Source organism: Lepidochelys kempii, chromosome 6, assembly GCF_965140285.1.
Source record: "Lepidochelys kempii isolate rLepKem1 chromosome 6, rLepKem1.hap1, whole genome shotgun sequence".
NCBI classification, from domain to species: Eukaryota; Metazoa; Chordata; order Testudines; family Cheloniidae; genus Lepidochelys; species Lepidochelys kempii.
In genome coordinates, this window is record NC_136385.1 from 70,099,347 (window position 1) to 70,117,289 (window position 17,943).

A 17,943-nucleotide genomic window follows, 5' to 3' on the forward strand; every position below is an offset into this window, starting at 1 on the left:
ATATTGAAAACACAGGCAGCTGCAATCTGCTTGTTTTATGCAAATTACCCCTCAGGGCTTTTGGTAAACTGCCAATATGACTCTAAACTGGAGAAAGCGTGGCTAGGATGAACTGAGGGGGTGCTTTGCCAAGGAGATGAGGGCACACAAGCATGTTTATTTACAGACTCTGATCTAATGTTGATAGAATATCCACAGTGCAGAGTGAGTGTGAGAGTTACAGCCTGTCCCAGGTGCTAGGAGTGATGACAGAACAAACTGGAAACAGGTGACTCAGATCTTTTTGTAAAGAAGTCTGCTGTATTGGAATTCTCTACAATCCACCTGGCCTGGCAAAGGGTAATTAGCACTTGAACAAAAACCACTTCAGAAAAAATAATTCAAGACAACAAATAAGGTAGTTTTCAGATCCCATCTCCCTTGCTGTCTGTGGGAGCCTCCAGCCTGTCTCACCACTATATGAGAGTATCTTGTTACAGTATGTCAGTCGCACCTCCAATGGCAGAAGGGAGATGCAGAACTCCATTGCAGCCTTTCCTAAATATGTACAATATATACTGTCCGCAATGATGGGATGCTAGGCCCTCTCTTGATCCCCATCCTGCTTGGCTATGCAAGGTGGTAATATGGCGGCGGGAGTGTGTGTGGTCTTGTAACTCCATGGGTCAGAGTCTAAAGTCAAATGGACTGATTCTGTGTGTCTGGATGGAATCAGTGGTGGAGCTTTAATTTTTAATAGTTGTGTGTTCTTTACCTTCCTCCTAGTTTGGGCTCTTCCCCCAGTCAGCAGCAGTCAGGGCAGCAGGCCTCCACTGGGATTCCTAATCCCTTTTTACAACCATCCACTCTCAGTGGGGTTTTGACAGTGACCAGGACTAAAGCTCAAGCAATGGCAGATCTTTCTGAAATGCAGCACTGTTCACTGCATATTGAGGGCAGGAATGAACTCTGTGTGTGTTCAAAGTTCATGTCTTCCTTCAGATGCACTTGATCTGAGTTGTGATTAGCTCCATTTTTTTGAGGGTAAGGTGCCCTGAGACATCTGCGTGATACGTAAGGGATTTCTAATCCTCTAAAGATGATACCCTTTTGCAGCTGTTCTGTCCTTCAACTTCCTTTTCTTCCTTTTACCAGGATTCTGTGCCTTTGGTGGATCAGCAGTTACTTTATACCTGCTGTCCCTTCCTTGGTGAGTATTGTATTGATGTTAGTGCCAGCATTCTTTGGTCCCATGAGTCAGGTCATCTTTCTTACCCCTCCCCACAACCTTAAAACTCATAATTCTGACCTTGATGAAAAGACCAAGTCACGGATACTCCAACAACAATTGATAGATGTACCTCTTGGGACAGGGAGGCTGCAGATTGACTGTTCAGACTGTGTAGAGTTAGTGATTCACAGGAGAGGGGGAACCTGGCACTCCATGTAAAGTCAGACTTGAATGGGGGAGTGCCAGGCTTCCCCATGCTGTGTTTAAATGGGAAGGGTTTGGATTGTGACAGTACCCTGGTCTCTAGGCTGACACTTACTGAAGGTAGAGGGGAGGGATCCCTTTGTACCTTGACATCATATGCTGTCAAGCTTGTGTTGTCAGGATTGGTAGTGACAGTGTTCCTCAGTCTTTGTTTCCTTGAGAGACTGCCTCTTGGTGGCTGTGCACTCATACAACAGAGGCACCCACCTGACCATTGGCTTTGAAGATGAAAAGGGGGAGGCTTTACCTCCTGGGGCTGCAGGGAAGGCTGTACAGTCAGTGCAATGATTCTTACATAGGAAATGCACATCACAATTTGAAGGGTTGAAATCCCCCTTACTGAGCTCACCTCCGGCATTCTCTCGGTAACCACACTGGAGTGCTGAGGGTCCTTGATTCTTCCACAACCCTGGTGGCCCTTGCAGAGCTGCCGCAGTCTGAGGAGGACTGGGCGGGATTGTCATGAAAACCTTGTCCAAGTCACTACTCCCTAATCCTTCTGAAGGGTTGCTGTTGAGTATTGGGAAGCAGTGTGCAGCCTTGCTGCACTCCTAGCAAGGAACAGGTTCTGGGGGTGCCTTGCCACCCTGCAAGGGTAGGGGCTTGCAGCCCGCTTTCCTCACCATCCTGGGTGTGTGGGGTGTTGGGATTGTGCTGGCCTCTCCTCAGATCCCAAACTTACTCTCTGCTTTCACAAAAGCTAAGGTATTGCAGAACCTGGTTCAGTGAATTTCTCTTGGCACATCTGGCTCTGTTACCCACTGTCAGGACTGTATATGTGGGGACTGCTCTTCACACCTGTTTTTTCTTTACAGGTGAGCTACGGAAGCTGCTGGCTTCCTTTGTGGCTGGCAGTGGAGCAAAGAATGGTGGCTTTATAAGGAAAATAACCCCAACTGCTGCAGAGTCCTTGGCACCTAAACCTTCTATCACACAGCAGAAATTGCAGGTAGAGAGAACCAGAGAGGAGCTGTGTACTGGCTCCTTGCACAAGTTAGGGATCCATTCTGTTTCCGCATAATGAAATAGCTCTGAGCATGGTGAAGTGGCTTTTCACAGCAGATATGCAAAGGGAAGGAGTGTTCACAAGAGGTTAGGCTGCACAGTGTTAGCCTAAAACTATATTGGGGGGGGGAACAACACAAGCATAGGCAGCAAGGAATCTCTTGCTTAACCGTTATAAGAGGAAGGGTGACTGATCCTACTATCTGCTTGTTAAATCTTCCAGCACTGATACTGGGTGGGCTTTAAATTCTAGAGAACCTGAATACACAAGCCTTTCCTGTCACACGCACAGCTGATGCTTTTATACCCAGTCTTTCTCCCTGTCTCTTCTTTTTGGTGCGTACCCCTGACTTTCTTTTTACACTGCTCTGATTCCTCTATAACCATGGTAGGACATATGAGGGTTCTGTGTGTGGTGCAGTGTTGTCCCCCTATAATTAAAGGGGATAAAGCAATACTTCCTGGGAACGGCTCATTGTCATACAGTGCTCCCAGTTGCAGCCTGCTGTGAAAAGGTGCTGCTCAGAATGGACAGAGCTATCCATGTTTTTCCTTCCTCTTTTTTACCACTTTATCAGTCAATTGTTTTGCAGTTTCCTCACAAGTCAAAAGGAATAAGCTTTGGGCTAAAAGGTGAGAGGAAGATTGGACATAAGCATTTTACAAGGTGTTCCGGGGTTGTGGTCATAAAATGCTCTAGCATAGACAAGTTTTATGCCTTTCATCTGGCTGATGAATCTTGCCCATATCCTCAGGGTTTAGCTGATCGCCATATTTGGGGTCGGGAAGGAATTTTCCTCCAGGGCAGATTGGAAGAGGCCCTGGAGGTTTTTCGCCTTCCCCTGTTGCATGGGTCACTTGCTGGAGGATTCTCTGCTCCTTGAAGTCTTTAAACTACGATTTGAGGACGTCAATAGCACAGACATAGGTGAGAGGTTTTTGCAGGAGTGGTGGGTGAAATTCTGTGGCCTGCGTTGTGCAGGAGGTCAGACTAGATGATCATAATGGTCCCTTCTGACCGAAATATCTATGAATCTTTACTGTGTACCGTACACAACAGAGCCAGTGTGCCCTGGGCCTGTTTGCTCCTGTAGTGCAGAGGGAAGGATTGATGTGGAGTGCCCTGGTCTGTTTGTAGCTCTTGCTCTTCCTCTTGAGCAGGTGGAGCTGGAGCAGGCCTTCTTCCACAACCAGCCTCCGTCCCTGCGGAGGACCGTGGAATTTGTGGCAGAGAGGGTGGGATCCAACTGTGTTAAGCACATCAAGTAAGTGCTGGGTTGGGCATCTCTGAAAATCCCTGCTTGCCTGTTGGGTTTCAATCTCTGAGGCAAACATTTGGGTGTCCTGTTGCGGAGGGAGTTGCTGCATTGGCCTCACTGCTGACAGTGGGCAGTCCGAACCTGACTGGTGCTAAAAAGCTGGGCTCACTTTGGACTAGTGTGGTGGGGACCACTCTGCATTTCCTCCATCTGGTGAAAATGTCACCCTCTCTTTAAGATGGAAGGGGATTGGTATAACAGAAGGGCCCACCTAGTAGACATCTGTGCAGATGCTGTCTGCCCACTTCCCTTGCCCCCCAGCCTCAACCCTCTGCCAATGACAGAAACACGCCCCCCCGCCCCACACACACACTGGATGCCTCTTACAGGTATTGTAAAACAAGTGGCAAGTCACCTAATCTTTGCCTCAATACCCTATCTGTGAAAACGAGGATGATGTTAACAATGGTAATACTTCCCTCCCTGATCGAGTTTTGGGGGCCTAACTCATAGTAAAGTCCTATGAGAGATCCTCAGGTGGATGGCACTATAAATGGGCAGTGTTATTTTTTTAAAATCACAGCTTAGTATTTCAGCTGGTGCAAAGGTTAGTTGCCACCCCCCCTTTGAGGGGAAGGTGGGGGGAATCTCTCCCTTGAAGTTGGAAGTGCTTTTCCTCGTCTTGGATTCCTTGACGACGCTGAGACCGGAATGGACTCCACTTGGGCACCCTCTGGCCCATGCAGAATAAGACACTCTGTCCCCTCCCAGCAGCACCCAGCTTCTACCTTAAAAGACTGATCTCATTTAGAAATATTTTTAAAAAACGTTTTGAAAAAATGTTTATCAGGTAAAATGCTTTGAGCCCCATTGACACCCTCCTTCTCTGAGACCGTGATCTCTCTGATTGGGGCTCACCAGTTTCCTGATTAATTCTTGGATGCTAAATCCCGCCCCCCCCCCCCCCCCCCCGCCAGCCAGCGATCCAATGGCAGACATTGGAGTGCAAGGGAGTGTTTCCTTTTTCTAATGAGCCCTCTGAGGGAGTCTTCTCATTCTCTGTGGTTTTTTGGATTTTTCTAAATTGTTTGTTAAATTGTGTGTGTGTGTGTGTGAGAGAGAGAGAGAGAGAACCTGAGTGCTAGTTGGAGGCTCTTGACTGACAGTCTCAGGGATTGAAGGCCTCTGTTCACAGAAGAAGTACAGTGCAGATAGAGCAAGCTTTCATGATATTGCACAGCTAGCATGTATTACTCTGGTCAGATGGGGATCCACTTTTAGGGGTGAGGAAGGGAGTTTGGTTCCTTGTCTTGTCCCATTTACCCTTGGCCTCTCTACTGAGGGGCCAAACAGTGGTGGCTTTATGACATAAGACATCTGTTCAGTAAGACTCGGCCAGAGATTACCAGTCCATAGATCGTGTAAGCAGACACTTTCCCTTGCTGACTGTAATGCTTTGTCTACATTTGGGTGATTGCTCTAAAATGTCCCTGTGTTACTACTCTCTGTTGAGATCAGTGCTGCCAGTTCCTGGTGGAAACTAATGCGAGTGCTAGTCTAGGTAGGGTGCTGGTGACTGCCTGCCTGAAGTCCTGTCTGCACTAGCGCTCCCAAAATAGCTTAGTGACCTAGGGTGTTTCTGTGAGCATCTTCAGGGGAAAGCTGTGTATCCCTTGTTACTTTGGATTATGTCTGTTTAGAGTGAACATGGAAACATAAAAATTGCCATGTTGGATCAGGCCTGTAGTCTTTCTGGCCTAGTGTTGTATCTCTAGTGGCTAGCACCAGATGCTTCAGAGGAAGATTTAAGACACGTCACAGTAGGCAGATGTGGGATAATCTGCCCCTCATGTTGGGTCTCATCCTAAACCCTAATAGTTAGAGATTGGTTTAGGCCTTGAGGCACAAGGTTTAATTTGTCTTCCAAAATTTGTTAGCAATCACTGGTAACTCTGCATATTCTTGTTAGCTATAGAAACCTACATTCCCTTTTTGAATCTCACTGTTTTTGGCCTCAACAACATCCTGTGGCAATGAATTCCAATGGGCTTGGGATGAGAAGATCTTATTGTGGAGGGGGGAGATGGAGTTTTTAATCTCAGTGTTTTGTTTCATTTGTGGTCTAAAGGAAAATGGTGCCCCTCTTGAAGCAGGATATAAGGGCTATATACTGATTTCCTGGCTTGTTCTCTCTGTTGTCCCGTTGGCTTGTAACAGGGCAACGCTGGTAGCAGAGCTGGTCAAAAGGGCAGAGGTCATGCTGCAGGATAAGGTAAAGGAAGAGGATGCTAATCATAGCAAACTGCTGGACGAGGTGTGTGCTCAGCTGTACGACGAAGGGGCGCAGGCTCTCCACAAAGGCAGAGAGTAAGCAGGAGAAGCTACTTAAATTAGTCATTTCTCTTCCTTTTCATTGCAGATTCCTTAATGATGTATAGACTCTGAGATTACACACATTTTTAAAACTCCCAACCTCTGCTTCAGATGCGCTGGTGTGTTTAGCTGCATCCCTGTAATCTGAGCTCAGTTTCCCTTCGAATGCCTTCTATTCCTAGGAAGGAATTGAGGAGGATACAGTCCTGTGTACTCTAGCTGCCTCCAGCTCCAAACTGACTTAAGCTTCAGTCATTGTATTTTCCCCTCTTTTGGAGAGGAAGGAAGGAATGAATCCTGGGTGTTACGGCTCAACTGCCTATAGCAGGAACCTGTTATTAAAACTTTGCTTACCTGGTTCTATCCTGCCTGGTTGTGGGACCCACTAAGATGTTCACATGGTAAAATGTAACAAAGCAGGTGGAAGTCCCTGCAGGGACATCTCTGACTGTCACCCTAGAGCAGCGGCTCCTGAACTGTGGGTCAGGACCTCAGTGTGGGTCACAACCCCATTTTAATGGGGTTGCTAGGGCTGGCTTAGACTTGCTGGGGCCTAGTGCCAAAGCCCAAGGGCTTCGGCCCTGGGTGGAGAAACTCAGGTTACAGGCCCCCGCCTGAGACTGAAGCCCTTGGGCTTCGGCTTTGGCCACCCAACCCAGGACAGCGGGGCTCAGGCTTCGGTCCCTCCTCCTGGGGTCATGTAATAATTTTTGTTGTCAGAAGGAGGTCTCTGTGCAATGAAGTTTGAGAACCCCTGCACTAGAGCTTTGGCTGACACAACAGTATATTTTCTTTGCCATTTTTTATTTGCAGATTTTGCAGGTTGAAAGGGCCTGAGGCTGTGAGAGTGCTGCTGTCAGAAGAGACATCAGCAGCAGTATGTACCATGTCTATTAAAGGCCTTGCCTTTAGTCCTGCTCGGTATTCCTGTATCGCCATTGCTGTCACTTTTAAACCCCTCCGTGATAGGAGGGTCGAATTTACTGACACACGAATATAAAATCACCCTGAATTAACTGGGCATTTCAGTCAAAATAATCCAGCAGCAAAATAGTTAACTGTTGTTTACATTACCATGTGACTTCACAGTTAACTCCCATTGCAATTAATGTAATTTGTTAATCATACTTAATTTATGTTACATTAATTATACATTAATGTAATACATCTTCCTTAGCACCAAATACTGCCTGAGTCAATGGGCTTCATGTAGAGAATGTGTGTAAAAGGACCCTTTTGATCATTTGAGAACCCAGTTTCCATGACAGCGGCCTTGTCCCATTTGCGTTTATCAGGAGCCGCATGTATTGACTCTGAACACAATGTATGTTGAAATGAAGACTCTTCCCTAGAGAATTTGTGCCTTTGTCTCTCCCTGCCCAGCAGGGCAGGGTTGTCCTGTGAATGGCAATAACTAACACTGCTGCTTTGTCCATTTCAAAGGTTTTGAGCAGTGCAGAAGACATTGTGGTGGGACTGGCTACTGAGAAGGCCTGCAGCTGGCTGGCAACCAACATCACAGGTAGGCCTCAGCTCTCTGCACTGTGGCTGCTCCTGACTTGAAGGCAGGGACTTTTGTAAGATGAGAGAGGTCTTTCCAGTGTAATGAAGTACATGCTCTCCCTGGTTTTCTTGTAGTCAGAGGTTTGTCCTGCCCATCCATACGTGTTTAGAAGCAGGGGAAGGGGTTGGTGTCCTCACCCATCTGGTTTCTAACCCTAAGTGCATGTTCCAAGGTTTTGAGTTCTCAAACTTTGGCCTTTAGGTCACTTCAGGATCTGAGGTCAGGAGTCTGTTTGGGGGGTGCTGCGTTCTACAAGATGGGAGGCTTCCCCTTAATCTGTCACTTGGGCTAAAGTCTTGTCTGCACTAGACATTTACAGCGCTAAGATCTGCTTGGTCCCTTCAGCGTGCTTGTAAAATACCTTGTGTCCACACCAATTACTACTTCTTAGGGCTTGCCTGCAGAATAGGTACTACTCACATTGGAATTGCTTTCAGCAGAACGCCAGTTTAATGAGAGCCATTTCAGATTGCACTGATTTACTGCTAGCATTGATGGTAGTGAAATGATTCATATAGTTCTCCAGCTTCTGTCCCATAGTGCATTGGTAGCATTTCAGAATCTCTCAGAAGTCATTGCTTCTGAGAGTTGTGCCAAGAACTACGGGATAGGTACCCCGTAGGCATTGCAGCAAAAACGGTTTAGAACAGCACTAGCGTGGATGTTGGGCTCAGAACATGAACTGATGTGATGGCTAGTGCGGGCATTCTAAAGCACTGATGTGTAAACTGGCACAACACACCAGTTCAGCTTTCTAGTGTAACACTACCTAATAGTGATGCTAGTTTATCTCCTGCTTAATTGATGTTCACAGGACACACTGAGATGGGCTAGATATTACCATTAACCTACACTTCTGAGAAGAGCTGTGGGTACAGCATTGGCTCTGCCCATGCCCAGGGTGGGAGGGGAGCCTATGATTATGAGAAGGAATAGGAGCTCAGAGGCTGGGATGTTGGAAACCTAACACATTCCTTATGCTGGTCCTGAGATACCACTCAGTGGAGAAAGATTTGAGGGAGCACCCCATGATGTGGTTTCTCGAAACCCTGTTCTCCATATCCCTTGTGAGAAAAATATGAATGTAATAAGCCCTGTTGTTTCTTTCTTACAGCACTGATCAAAAGAGAAGTGAGAACTACCTTTAATCGAATGTTGAGAGTCCAGGGGCCTTCCTTGCCCAGTGAAGATGCACAGGGGGAGAGGAAAGGTTGTCCCCCCGACTGCCAGCATCATGCTCCGTTCCCCTCTCAGATCATCAATGAGATCAAAGTACAGAACTTCCACTGTCTCCTTGGTTACATTGATATTTTTTTTTACTTTCCTCCCCTGGGTACAGTTAAGCTGTCACAGTTCAAAGGAACAAGCTCTGAGCCTGGATGGGGTGGGAGTGGAGGGGAGTGCGCCTATGTTGCTTCTCACTCCCTTCCAGGAGCTGCTTAGAGATCAGCATTCTGGTCTCCAGGGACCCTGTCAAATACAGTGTTCATGGTGACATGGCCGTGGGGGGAGAGGGGAGATGTCCATCTAACTTCACTTACCTCAGTCCAGAGTCCCTGTTTTGGGGATGTAAGAGCCATCCTGCCCTATTGAGAGTTCTGTGCAGTTCTTTCCTGAAGAATGACTATGTCAAAATGGTTCCTCCTTACACTGCAGATCTGCTCTCAGTGTGTTTTTTTTTTCCCCAGTGAGCTCTGCTGACTTCAGGGTCTAAAATAAGTATTTCCTGGTCTTTATCCTTATCAGCCCTGCAGAGCCAGCTGGATTCTGTTCCTCCTTATGCACCAACAGAATTGTTTTGCTGAGTTCCAGTCAGCTACATCAGTGCAAATCCATAGAAAGGGGTTTGCCTGCCTGCCTTCTCCTCTACACTCAACTGGATTTAGGGGGAATTGAAGTTACAGAGAAAGAAGGGAGTGGTGGGGTGGCTTGATTTTTCCAGATTGCCTTCCTACCTCTCCTGTCCCAGGCTTAAATGGATGCTGTTCTCTTAGAATTCATAATTAAAAAAAAACCCAAACAGTTATGTCACCATCACCTGAAATTAAGTGAAAGAATATTAATAATCTCATCTGCTTTTCACTATTTATTCTGCTTGTTTTTCTGAGTTTAATTTCTGTTTACATGGGTAGTGAAAGTAGAGTAGCAATAGTCAAATTCCTATCAGTTTCACATGTTCTAGGCCACTGCCTCCAATGTTTTGGCTGCAGCAGAATGTGTTTTGTTAAAAGTAACAAGCGTTTCCACTGGAATTGCAACAAAAAATCATGGAAAGTTATATGAAGATCTTTTTTTTTTTTTTAATTTTGCTTTTTGCAAAGCTTAAATTTGGAGTCACTATATCTGACATAATCCTTCTAATGTTCTAAAACATAGTTGTTTCCATGTCTTCTAATTGAAGTTCTGCCCTTTAGTTGTCATTCAAGGATACTAGTGCTGGTCGGTAAGTCACTGGTGATGCTAGGTGTTAACCACACACGGCATCAGGAAAAATATGATCCAAGGAACCAGACAGTTAATGCTACACATTTGTTTTGAGTGTGATATATAACACTCCTGTAATAATGGTGTTGAGCCTCCTAGAAAAGCAGAAGATGATGTCATGGTTGAGACACAAGATGGAGGATGGAGGCAGGGGTCAGAAGACCTGGGTTCTGTTACCAGCTGTACCACTGACTCTCTGTGACTTTTGGCAAATCACTTAGACCAGAACTTTGAAATTTGGGTGGCTAAATAAGTGATGTGATTTGCAAGGGTGGTGAGAGGCTGTTTCCCTTATTGACATCAGTGAGAGCTACAGGCAAAAGTGAGGGCACTTATTACATGCCTAAATATAGATTTGGGTGCCTGAGGTTAGGCACCCAAGTTTGAAAAAATTGGTGGCAATATTTCTGCTTCCATTTCCTAGTTTGTAAAGTGGGGATAATACTAGCCTCCTTCATGGGCTGTGAATGGGTTGTTTTGGGTTTTTTTGTGACAATTAAGGAATGGTTGTAAATTGCTTAATCTTCAGTCCAGTGATCTCTCTAGAAATGCAAAGGATGAGCTGTTGTTGCCTTTTCGTCTAGGACGTGCTCTGTATTGCTGTGGGACCCAGGGATGAAGATGAAGGAATTCCCTATGTCCAGCTGGAGTGTTTGCTGAAAAGACTGAGCCAAACACTTCAGTGCAGAAAGGTAGAAATAAAGAAGTATGCAGTGCTTTCTGAGCCATCTGTGTACATGTTAGTGTAATGAACCTGTCTCAGCTCATGGTAGGGGGGCACCTTTCATCTGAGATCAGACTTGGCAAAGATAAGTTTCATTCTCTGACCCTAGATATTTGCATGTCATATGTGGGTATGTGAAGACTGATTATTTTCATGGAGAATTTCCTACATCTTTCCAACCATGCCTTCTTTAATGACCCTGAGTCAGCAACTCTGTGGCTCTTGTTGTTGCTGCTTGTGCCTTTCCTAATTATTTTTAATGCAAAGCTCCTGTCTGATCAGTCTGAACCAGAGGCTGCAGGTTCTGGGATGATTCCCTGATGGTGACATGCCAATTTTATGTTTTCAGTTCATGTGTCCCACCTCTGAGCAGCAGCTGGCTAGGTGCACTGTAGAGTTGGCATCTCTCCTAGGTAAGCCAGTTGTGACGTCTGTGCATTGTTAATGCTGACTGCTTTCCCTTCACCTCTGAGTGCCCCTTAGGTCTCCCTGCTTTTAATTCAGAGTTTTGTTGGCTCTCTTGTAACAAAAGTGCCACTGGATCTGCAAAGACATTGCATTGCAAAACCCACAGGATGACTGGGAGATTGCTTTCTTAAAACCCCTCACAAACATCATTCTTTTGAGCTGACCTCCTTCAAATACATATTTACCTCATTCACCCTTTTTTCCCCTCCCAGTTCTTGGCCCCCTCATTCAGACACGCAGTGAGCTCTGAGATCCCTGTCTCTGGATTATTGGAATTGAACATTTTCCTAAACGTAATATTTGATTCCAGTTTTCATGCCTCTCTTGTGAGAGAAAGTCATTAGCTCATTTCATGTGGATCAGTGACCCCTCTGTGCAGGTTCAGCGAGTGCATTACTGCCTGGATCTCTTGGCAGCAGCCAACTACAGTGTGTGATTTCCCCTCTTGCTAAATGTGTCAGATTATGGCTTCTGATACCTGATATGCATCTACACCTCACACGCTTCTAGCTAATCATGTGGGTGCAGAGCTTTCCCCCTGGCCAGTCTCCATATCTCTGCTGTCTAGAGCCTTCAGAGGGAGTAGGGCTCCCCTTGAAATGTTCCCCTTTTAGAGAGCAGTTTCCTGTACCTTGGAAGGATGAAACACGCTAAACTCCTTTTTTTTTTTTTTTTTTTGGGGGGGGGGGGGCGGGGGCTGGAAATGCAGTTCTATCTTTCCATGAGATGACAAACTACAGGGAAGGTCTGAGTTTTTTAGGATTCATTGTTTAGCTGTATTTAGAAGTACTGTAATAAGAATAATTAAAAATGAATGTTGTCCTTAGAGAAAACAGTTCATCCACTATAAAGTCGTCCCCACGTAAATCTAGGATCTACTAATCTATCAGTAAAATTATTAATGCAAAGTGTACATTTTTTTTTATTTAAATGTTCTATTCAGTTAAAGTAACCACTGCCCTTTGTAGGAGTGACAACTACATCCCATTCTGTTAGACTAAAAACTAGTAGCTAGTTATATTGCTTTCTTCTCCCAGCTTTGTGGGCAATAGGCCAGTAGAGTCAACTTCAGAACAGACTTCTATTTCTTGTCTGCGGTGTTTTCTGTCTTGGGTGCAGAACCCAGAATTTTGCATGTTCCAAGATTCTGACCCTCCTCAGTAGAAACTGTGGCTCTGCACTGCCTCTTTGTGAATATTTTCACCTTGGTGTTTGTATTGGTGCTAACGAAGCCTGTCAGCTCACTAACAATGTGCTGCACGTACCAAGATGACTGTAAATGTAATAGTAATAAACTGTATTGGTCCCTGTCAGCTCACTAACAATGTGCTGCACGTACCAAGATGACTGTAAATGTAATAGTAATAAACTGTATTGGTCCATCCCCTCCATCCCATAGTTTCAGATCGTGTTCCTATCCAGGGCCTTAAGCCTCAGATCCAGAAGAAACCTGAAAGACAGCGAGGGAAGAATGCTGTCTATGGCCTTCTGAAATCGCTGCTGTCAGTTTGGAAGGAAGACTTTTGGACACCTGTTCCCGTTCAGCTGATGTTCAGCAGGAAGAATGTCGGTTACATCGCAGAAGTCAAGCAACGTGAGGTGGGACTTCCTTAGCTCTCCAGAACCATCTGCCCAATCCTGCTTGCTGTACTCACACTGGAGTTCTGTTGATTTCTGTGACTGACTATCATGTGAGTAAGGCCAGCAAGATTTGGCTCTCTGTTCAGCTGCCAATGAGTTTCTTCAGGGACAGCGGAAAAGTAAGAGCAGTGTATAGTTTTGTCAAGAAGGCAGACTGTGATATTTATGTTTGGGGAGATGCAAGTGACACTAGAATTTGTTCAGTTTAATGTCAGAACAAATGATAAAATTGATGATCAACCTGAGAGATTATAGCACTGTAAACGTAAATGGCCCCATGGTTAACTTTGGGTCTGAAGAATTTTTCTGTGTAGATCCAGACCAGGATATCCGCTTTTGTTGAAAATTAGACAGGCATTCCCAACCTGTCCTTGAGCTGGGCAGGAAACACTTACTCTATTTCCAGCTGGGAATCCAGAACTGAAAATAAACGTAAGAATGGCTGTACTGGATCAGACCAATGGTCCATCTAGCCCTGTATCCTGTCTTCAGACAGTGGCCAGAGCAAGGTGCTTCAGAGGGAGTGAACTGAACAGGGCAATTTATCAAGTGATCCATCCTCTGTCATCTAGTCCCAGCTTCTGGCAGTCTGAGGCTTAGGGACAATGGGAGCATGGGGTTGCATCCATGCCATCTTTTCTAATAGCCATAGATAGACCTATCATCCATGAACTTATGGAATCTTTTTTTAACCCAGTTATTGCCAGGGGATGTTGTGAAGGCCAGAAATAGGAGTTTGACTGGTTGACATTGTGTGAAGTACTTCCTCATATTTGTATTAAACCTTCTCCCTATTAATTTCTTTGGATGACCCCTGGTTCATGTGTTGTGAAGGGATAAATACTTCCTTATTCACTTTTTCCCCACCATTCATTATTTAATAAATCTTTATCATATCTTGCCGCAGTTGTCTCTTTTCGAAGCTGAACAGTCCCAGCTGCCTTAATGTCTTCATATGAAAGCTGTTCCATATCTCTGTATTTTTTCCAGTTCTAATAGATCTTTTTTTGAGATGGGGCAACCAGAACTGCACTCAGTATTTGAGATGTAGATTTATATAGTTGCATTATTATATTTTCTGTCTTTTTATCCCTTTCCTTATGGTTCCTAACATTCTTTGTGTTTTTGCACATTGAGCAGATGTTTTCATAAAATGCTTCACAATGACGCCAAGATCTTGAGTGGTAGTAGCTAATTTAGACCCCAACATTTTGTATGTATAATTTGGATTAAATTTCCAATGTGCATTACTTTGCATTTATCAACACTGAAATGGTGTGATTGTTTTATTGTAGAATAGAAAAACCAAGACTAGATGAGCTGCAAGGAAGCCCCAGAACCCAGGGCCATAGTTCACTTCCTCTTTTCACCTTTGTTTTTTCCCCATAATACAGATTGGAGTAAATTCAAAACATAACTTGTACAGAGTTCTTACAGAGCAGTAAATAGATGCAGGCCATAGCCCATCTTGAGGAATTTGACACTCCTTGTTTTTTCTGCAGTGGGATTTGTTCCTGTTTATGCTTCATGGTCTTGTTGGTCATGGTCTGATGGGAAATGCAGAGATAGAGAACTGCTTGCATAGCCTCCAAGAACTTCTCTGGTCCTCAGTAAGTATTTTTCATTTTGATATTCAGGCATGAATATGAGGATGCTGTGTCAGTTTGGCTTTTAGCTTTAATTTTTTTGTACCCCTCTCTCAAAGACCTAGGTCCAGATTCTTGTCTATGCAGAGTTTCTGCTTGGTGCAATATAAAGTGTGTGTGTAGGGGGGTTTTCTTAGGCTGGATCTGTGCCTGCCCTGCTCCAGTATAGATTAGAAAACCTGCCACTATACCAGCTGACAGTGGTCCCCAAGAAACCATAAACTAGCTGGGGATAGCTGAAGTGCAGCACACCTGGCCAGGCTCACAGGGGGCTGGGTATGTTGGATCTGCTCCAGCTCAGAACTTCTCTATGCCAGGGGAAATTCTCAGCTGGCAAGATCCAGCTGCTTTTCAGCCTCTTTGCCATCACCATAATGCACTAGAGAATCTAACCTGCTGGCTAGATGTTTGAAATGTGGGAGCTTCAAGTTAGTCCTCTGACTAAATGTGGTCTGATTTTTTGATGTGCTCAACACCCATAAATCCCACTGCAGTTAATGGAAACTGCAGGTGCTCAGCACCTTTAAGAATCAGGCAATGATTTTTAGGTGCTGATATCAGGTTAGTATATAAACTAAGATGGGCACAGGGATCAAAGGGAAGGCTTGGTATATCTTATCACTTCAGCAGCTGTGGTCTCTTCCACTGTGCTTTAACTGTTTTTACTGGTATAGTCTGTGTCATTATATTAACATCCCAACACAAAACTTTGATCCTGTTTTTGCTTATGAAATCTGAACTTTATATTATTCAAAAGAAGTTTGTATCCCTTGGCTCACACTTTTAAAAGATGGTCTCTGATTTGCATTGTTTGTTGCAGGATTTCTTGGAAGAATTGGAAACTATCTCTAGAATATTTATATCAGAGTATCATGTTGCAGAATCCAGGACTAGGCCTTGTGAATTGGTGAGACAACCAAGAGGTACTGTGGCAGCAGAAAGCTAGTGCAGACAATCTGAGGAGAACTCGACATGTGGAATTTGATGTTGCTGCTGAGTCCATGCAGTAAGCCTCTTGCTTGGATCACAATGCATTGAAGGGTCACTTGTGCAAAAACTGCATCAGACTTTCCCTTGAAGGAGTCACTAGGTGTGACAGGAACACACATCCCTCAAAGTGTTTGGAGGGGTTTACATCTGCAAATGGAAATGCTTCTAAGAGTTGCTCTCTAAGTTTGGAACTCTCTTTTAAGAACCTGACTGTGGTTCACAGCTGCTGATCCATACTTGTAGTGGAAACACATCTTGTACTCCTGCAGCAAGAGGCTCTGAACAGAGTCTGGAATCCATTCTAGTGCACAAAACCTGCTACATTGCTGGAGGGATTTCTGGTGGTTTCCCAAGGTGCCATCTCTTATCTTAACTTAGTGTGATTTCTTATGGACTCTTTTAGAAAATACACTGTGCTACCAGGAGAAGGAAGAAGTCAAACTATAGCCCAAGGAGATGGAGGGATATTTATTTTTCACCATGAGCTCAAGCTTGAAGGTTTGTTTTTTAAATTTTTTAAGACACATTTTAAAAGTAAAATCACAAAAAAATATTTTGGAGCATTGGATCAGATATTATTTTAAAGGACATTCATGCCTATGTGTCTCACTTAACAAAAGCAGCACTTCTATTTCATGGTTTTTATAGAATTGAGGGGGAGATCATCTGGTTATCTTTTTTACTAGGGAGAGCTGACAGTATTTTAAGAGGCATTGTTTTTGTAGTGTGAGCATAAATGCCATGTATCTGTTACTCACTGTCTTTAAAATCCTTATTGCCTTGAGTTTGGGGTTCTTTCATAGAAAGACTTGTGCGTGATAAGCACAGACTAGAGTAACTAGATTGGAAATGTAACAGAACTCCCATGAAATAGCATCACTAGGATGCTGGAAGGAAGCAGTCCTATTCATGGCATGCTGCTGAGTGCTGTCCATCCTCATGGATCCACCTTAAAAGGGAAACTGCCAACAAAGAGGGGCTGCTAATTTTCAGTATCTTAAATACAATGTTCCAAGGGTTTTTAATAAGATTAGTCACTCATCAGAGAGTTTGCATAGGATTTGCCTCCCTGTATAAGGAAGGATTTTTTTCTTTTCTTTTTGCCTAACAGGTCGATGGAGTGTCTTTTCCTCACTAAATACAGGTTATTCAAAAGCAAATATTGTGTTACATAAGCAGGACAGCTAGACAAGGTGAATCCTAGGCTGTTTGTATGGCCATTTCTATTGCTAATTAGCCTCTCTTTTGCTGGTATGGGTTGGAATTCCTGGGGTAGAAAATGAAATGTCAAGGAGTTAAATTGTTTAAAAATCAGACTGCATAAATCTGGCTACTATTAAAGTCTACTGGACACAGAGAAAATGAGGGAAACCAAAGAGGACAATGTGCATGTTGCAACTATTTTGGGTAGTTTTGTCACCTACTCAGACTGTTGGGTGCTGGATTGAAGGAGACTGCAGATGCCAGGTATCTGTCTTGTCAGTGTTTTTTGTTTCCTGTCATCATGCTGAGGTTGTTCAGTAATACCATATCATGTGAACAAAATGTGTGGACAGGAACAGCTGTCACAGTATGAACTGAAAGAACAGGTGTGCTTCTTCATGCTACACACACTTGCTCTTCAGGGCTCAGTATAACATGACCATTTCACTGTTGATATCTCAGTAAAGCTGTCAGATTTGCTGTAATAAAGAGATTATCAAAATGGAGGCCTGTTTTGTGTCTGAACTGCAAGTATATAAAACTAGAAGTGCACACAGTCACTCATTGAGTTTTTTTTTAAACTGGTGGAAACTAAAGCACACAAGGATACCCATCTCTAAGAAGCATAGCTGGGGAGCTGCACTCATCCTGTAAACACTCTGCAAGACTTTTGTTGTAATAGTGAAGTTGCTGGGTCTATTTCAGACAACTCAGGTGTAACACTGACTTTGCCAACATGTTGTCCCTGCGCTGGCTGGTGAGTTGTATGTTCATATTACTTGTAATCAGTTTTTTTTATTCTGATTATTTATTAGTCCAAGACTGTTGGGCTGCACCTCTCTTCCTGCGAATGCTGGAGGCTCTCCTCCAGGCTCCAGGGTTTGTCTGTGTCATGGCATTAGGCTGTCTGCCACTGATGGTGGAAACAGAGTGGTAGTTCAGGCCTTCTTCCTTGCCCTTTAGCCTCTTAATTTTTAAAGTTTCTTCCGGGGCAATAACAAGCAACATCTTTTTTTTCCCACCTCTCTCGTCTGTTTTATCAAGGCTCCTCCGGGGTAAGTCCACAAGTCATCTTATAGTCAGTATAACTGCAACAGAGCCTGCATTCATAT

General features: G+C 44.3%; 2 protein-coding genes across 5 annotated transcripts in view; one reads left to right on the plus strand and one right to left on the minus strand.

Annotated features, from left to right (window-relative positions):
• The window catches only part of CDAN1 (codanin 1), a 44,803-nt gene extending 27,466 nt beyond the window's left edge, over window positions 1-17,337 (plus strand). For 3 of the 4 annotated variants that reach the window (XM_073348607.2, XM_073348608.2, XM_073348609.2), the window contains 12 exons: window positions 1,135-1,189; window positions 2,290-2,423; window positions 3,641-3,744; window positions 5,956-6,105; window positions 6,925-6,988; window positions 7,555-7,633; window positions 8,790-8,947; window positions 10,744-10,851; window positions 11,233-11,296; window positions 12,751-12,950; window positions 14,495-14,602; window positions 15,459-17,337. In XM_073348607.2, coding sequence (XP_073204708.1) covers window positions 1,135-1,189; window positions 2,290-2,423; window positions 3,641-3,744; window positions 5,956-6,105; window positions 6,925-6,988; window positions 7,555-7,633; window positions 8,790-8,947; window positions 10,744-10,851; window positions 11,233-11,296; window positions 12,751-12,950; window positions 14,495-14,602; window positions 15,459-15,584 — 1,350 coding nt within the window. In that variant the 3' untranslated portion in view covers window positions 15,585-17,337. Of the gene's footprint in view, window positions 1-1,134; window positions 1,190-2,289; window positions 2,424-3,640; window positions 3,745-5,955; window positions 6,106-6,924; window positions 6,989-7,554; window positions 7,634-8,789; window positions 8,948-10,743; window positions 10,852-11,232; window positions 11,297-12,750; window positions 12,951-14,494; window positions 14,603-15,458 lie in introns of those variants that run through there. The other variant, XM_073348610.2, reaches the window with a different exon arrangement.
• STARD9 (StAR related lipid transfer domain containing 9) overlaps window positions 1-17,943 on the minus strand; it is a 244,365-nt gene that overhangs the window by 23,264 nt on the left and 203,158 nt on the right. The gene's annotated exons all lie outside the window — the stretch shown is intronic.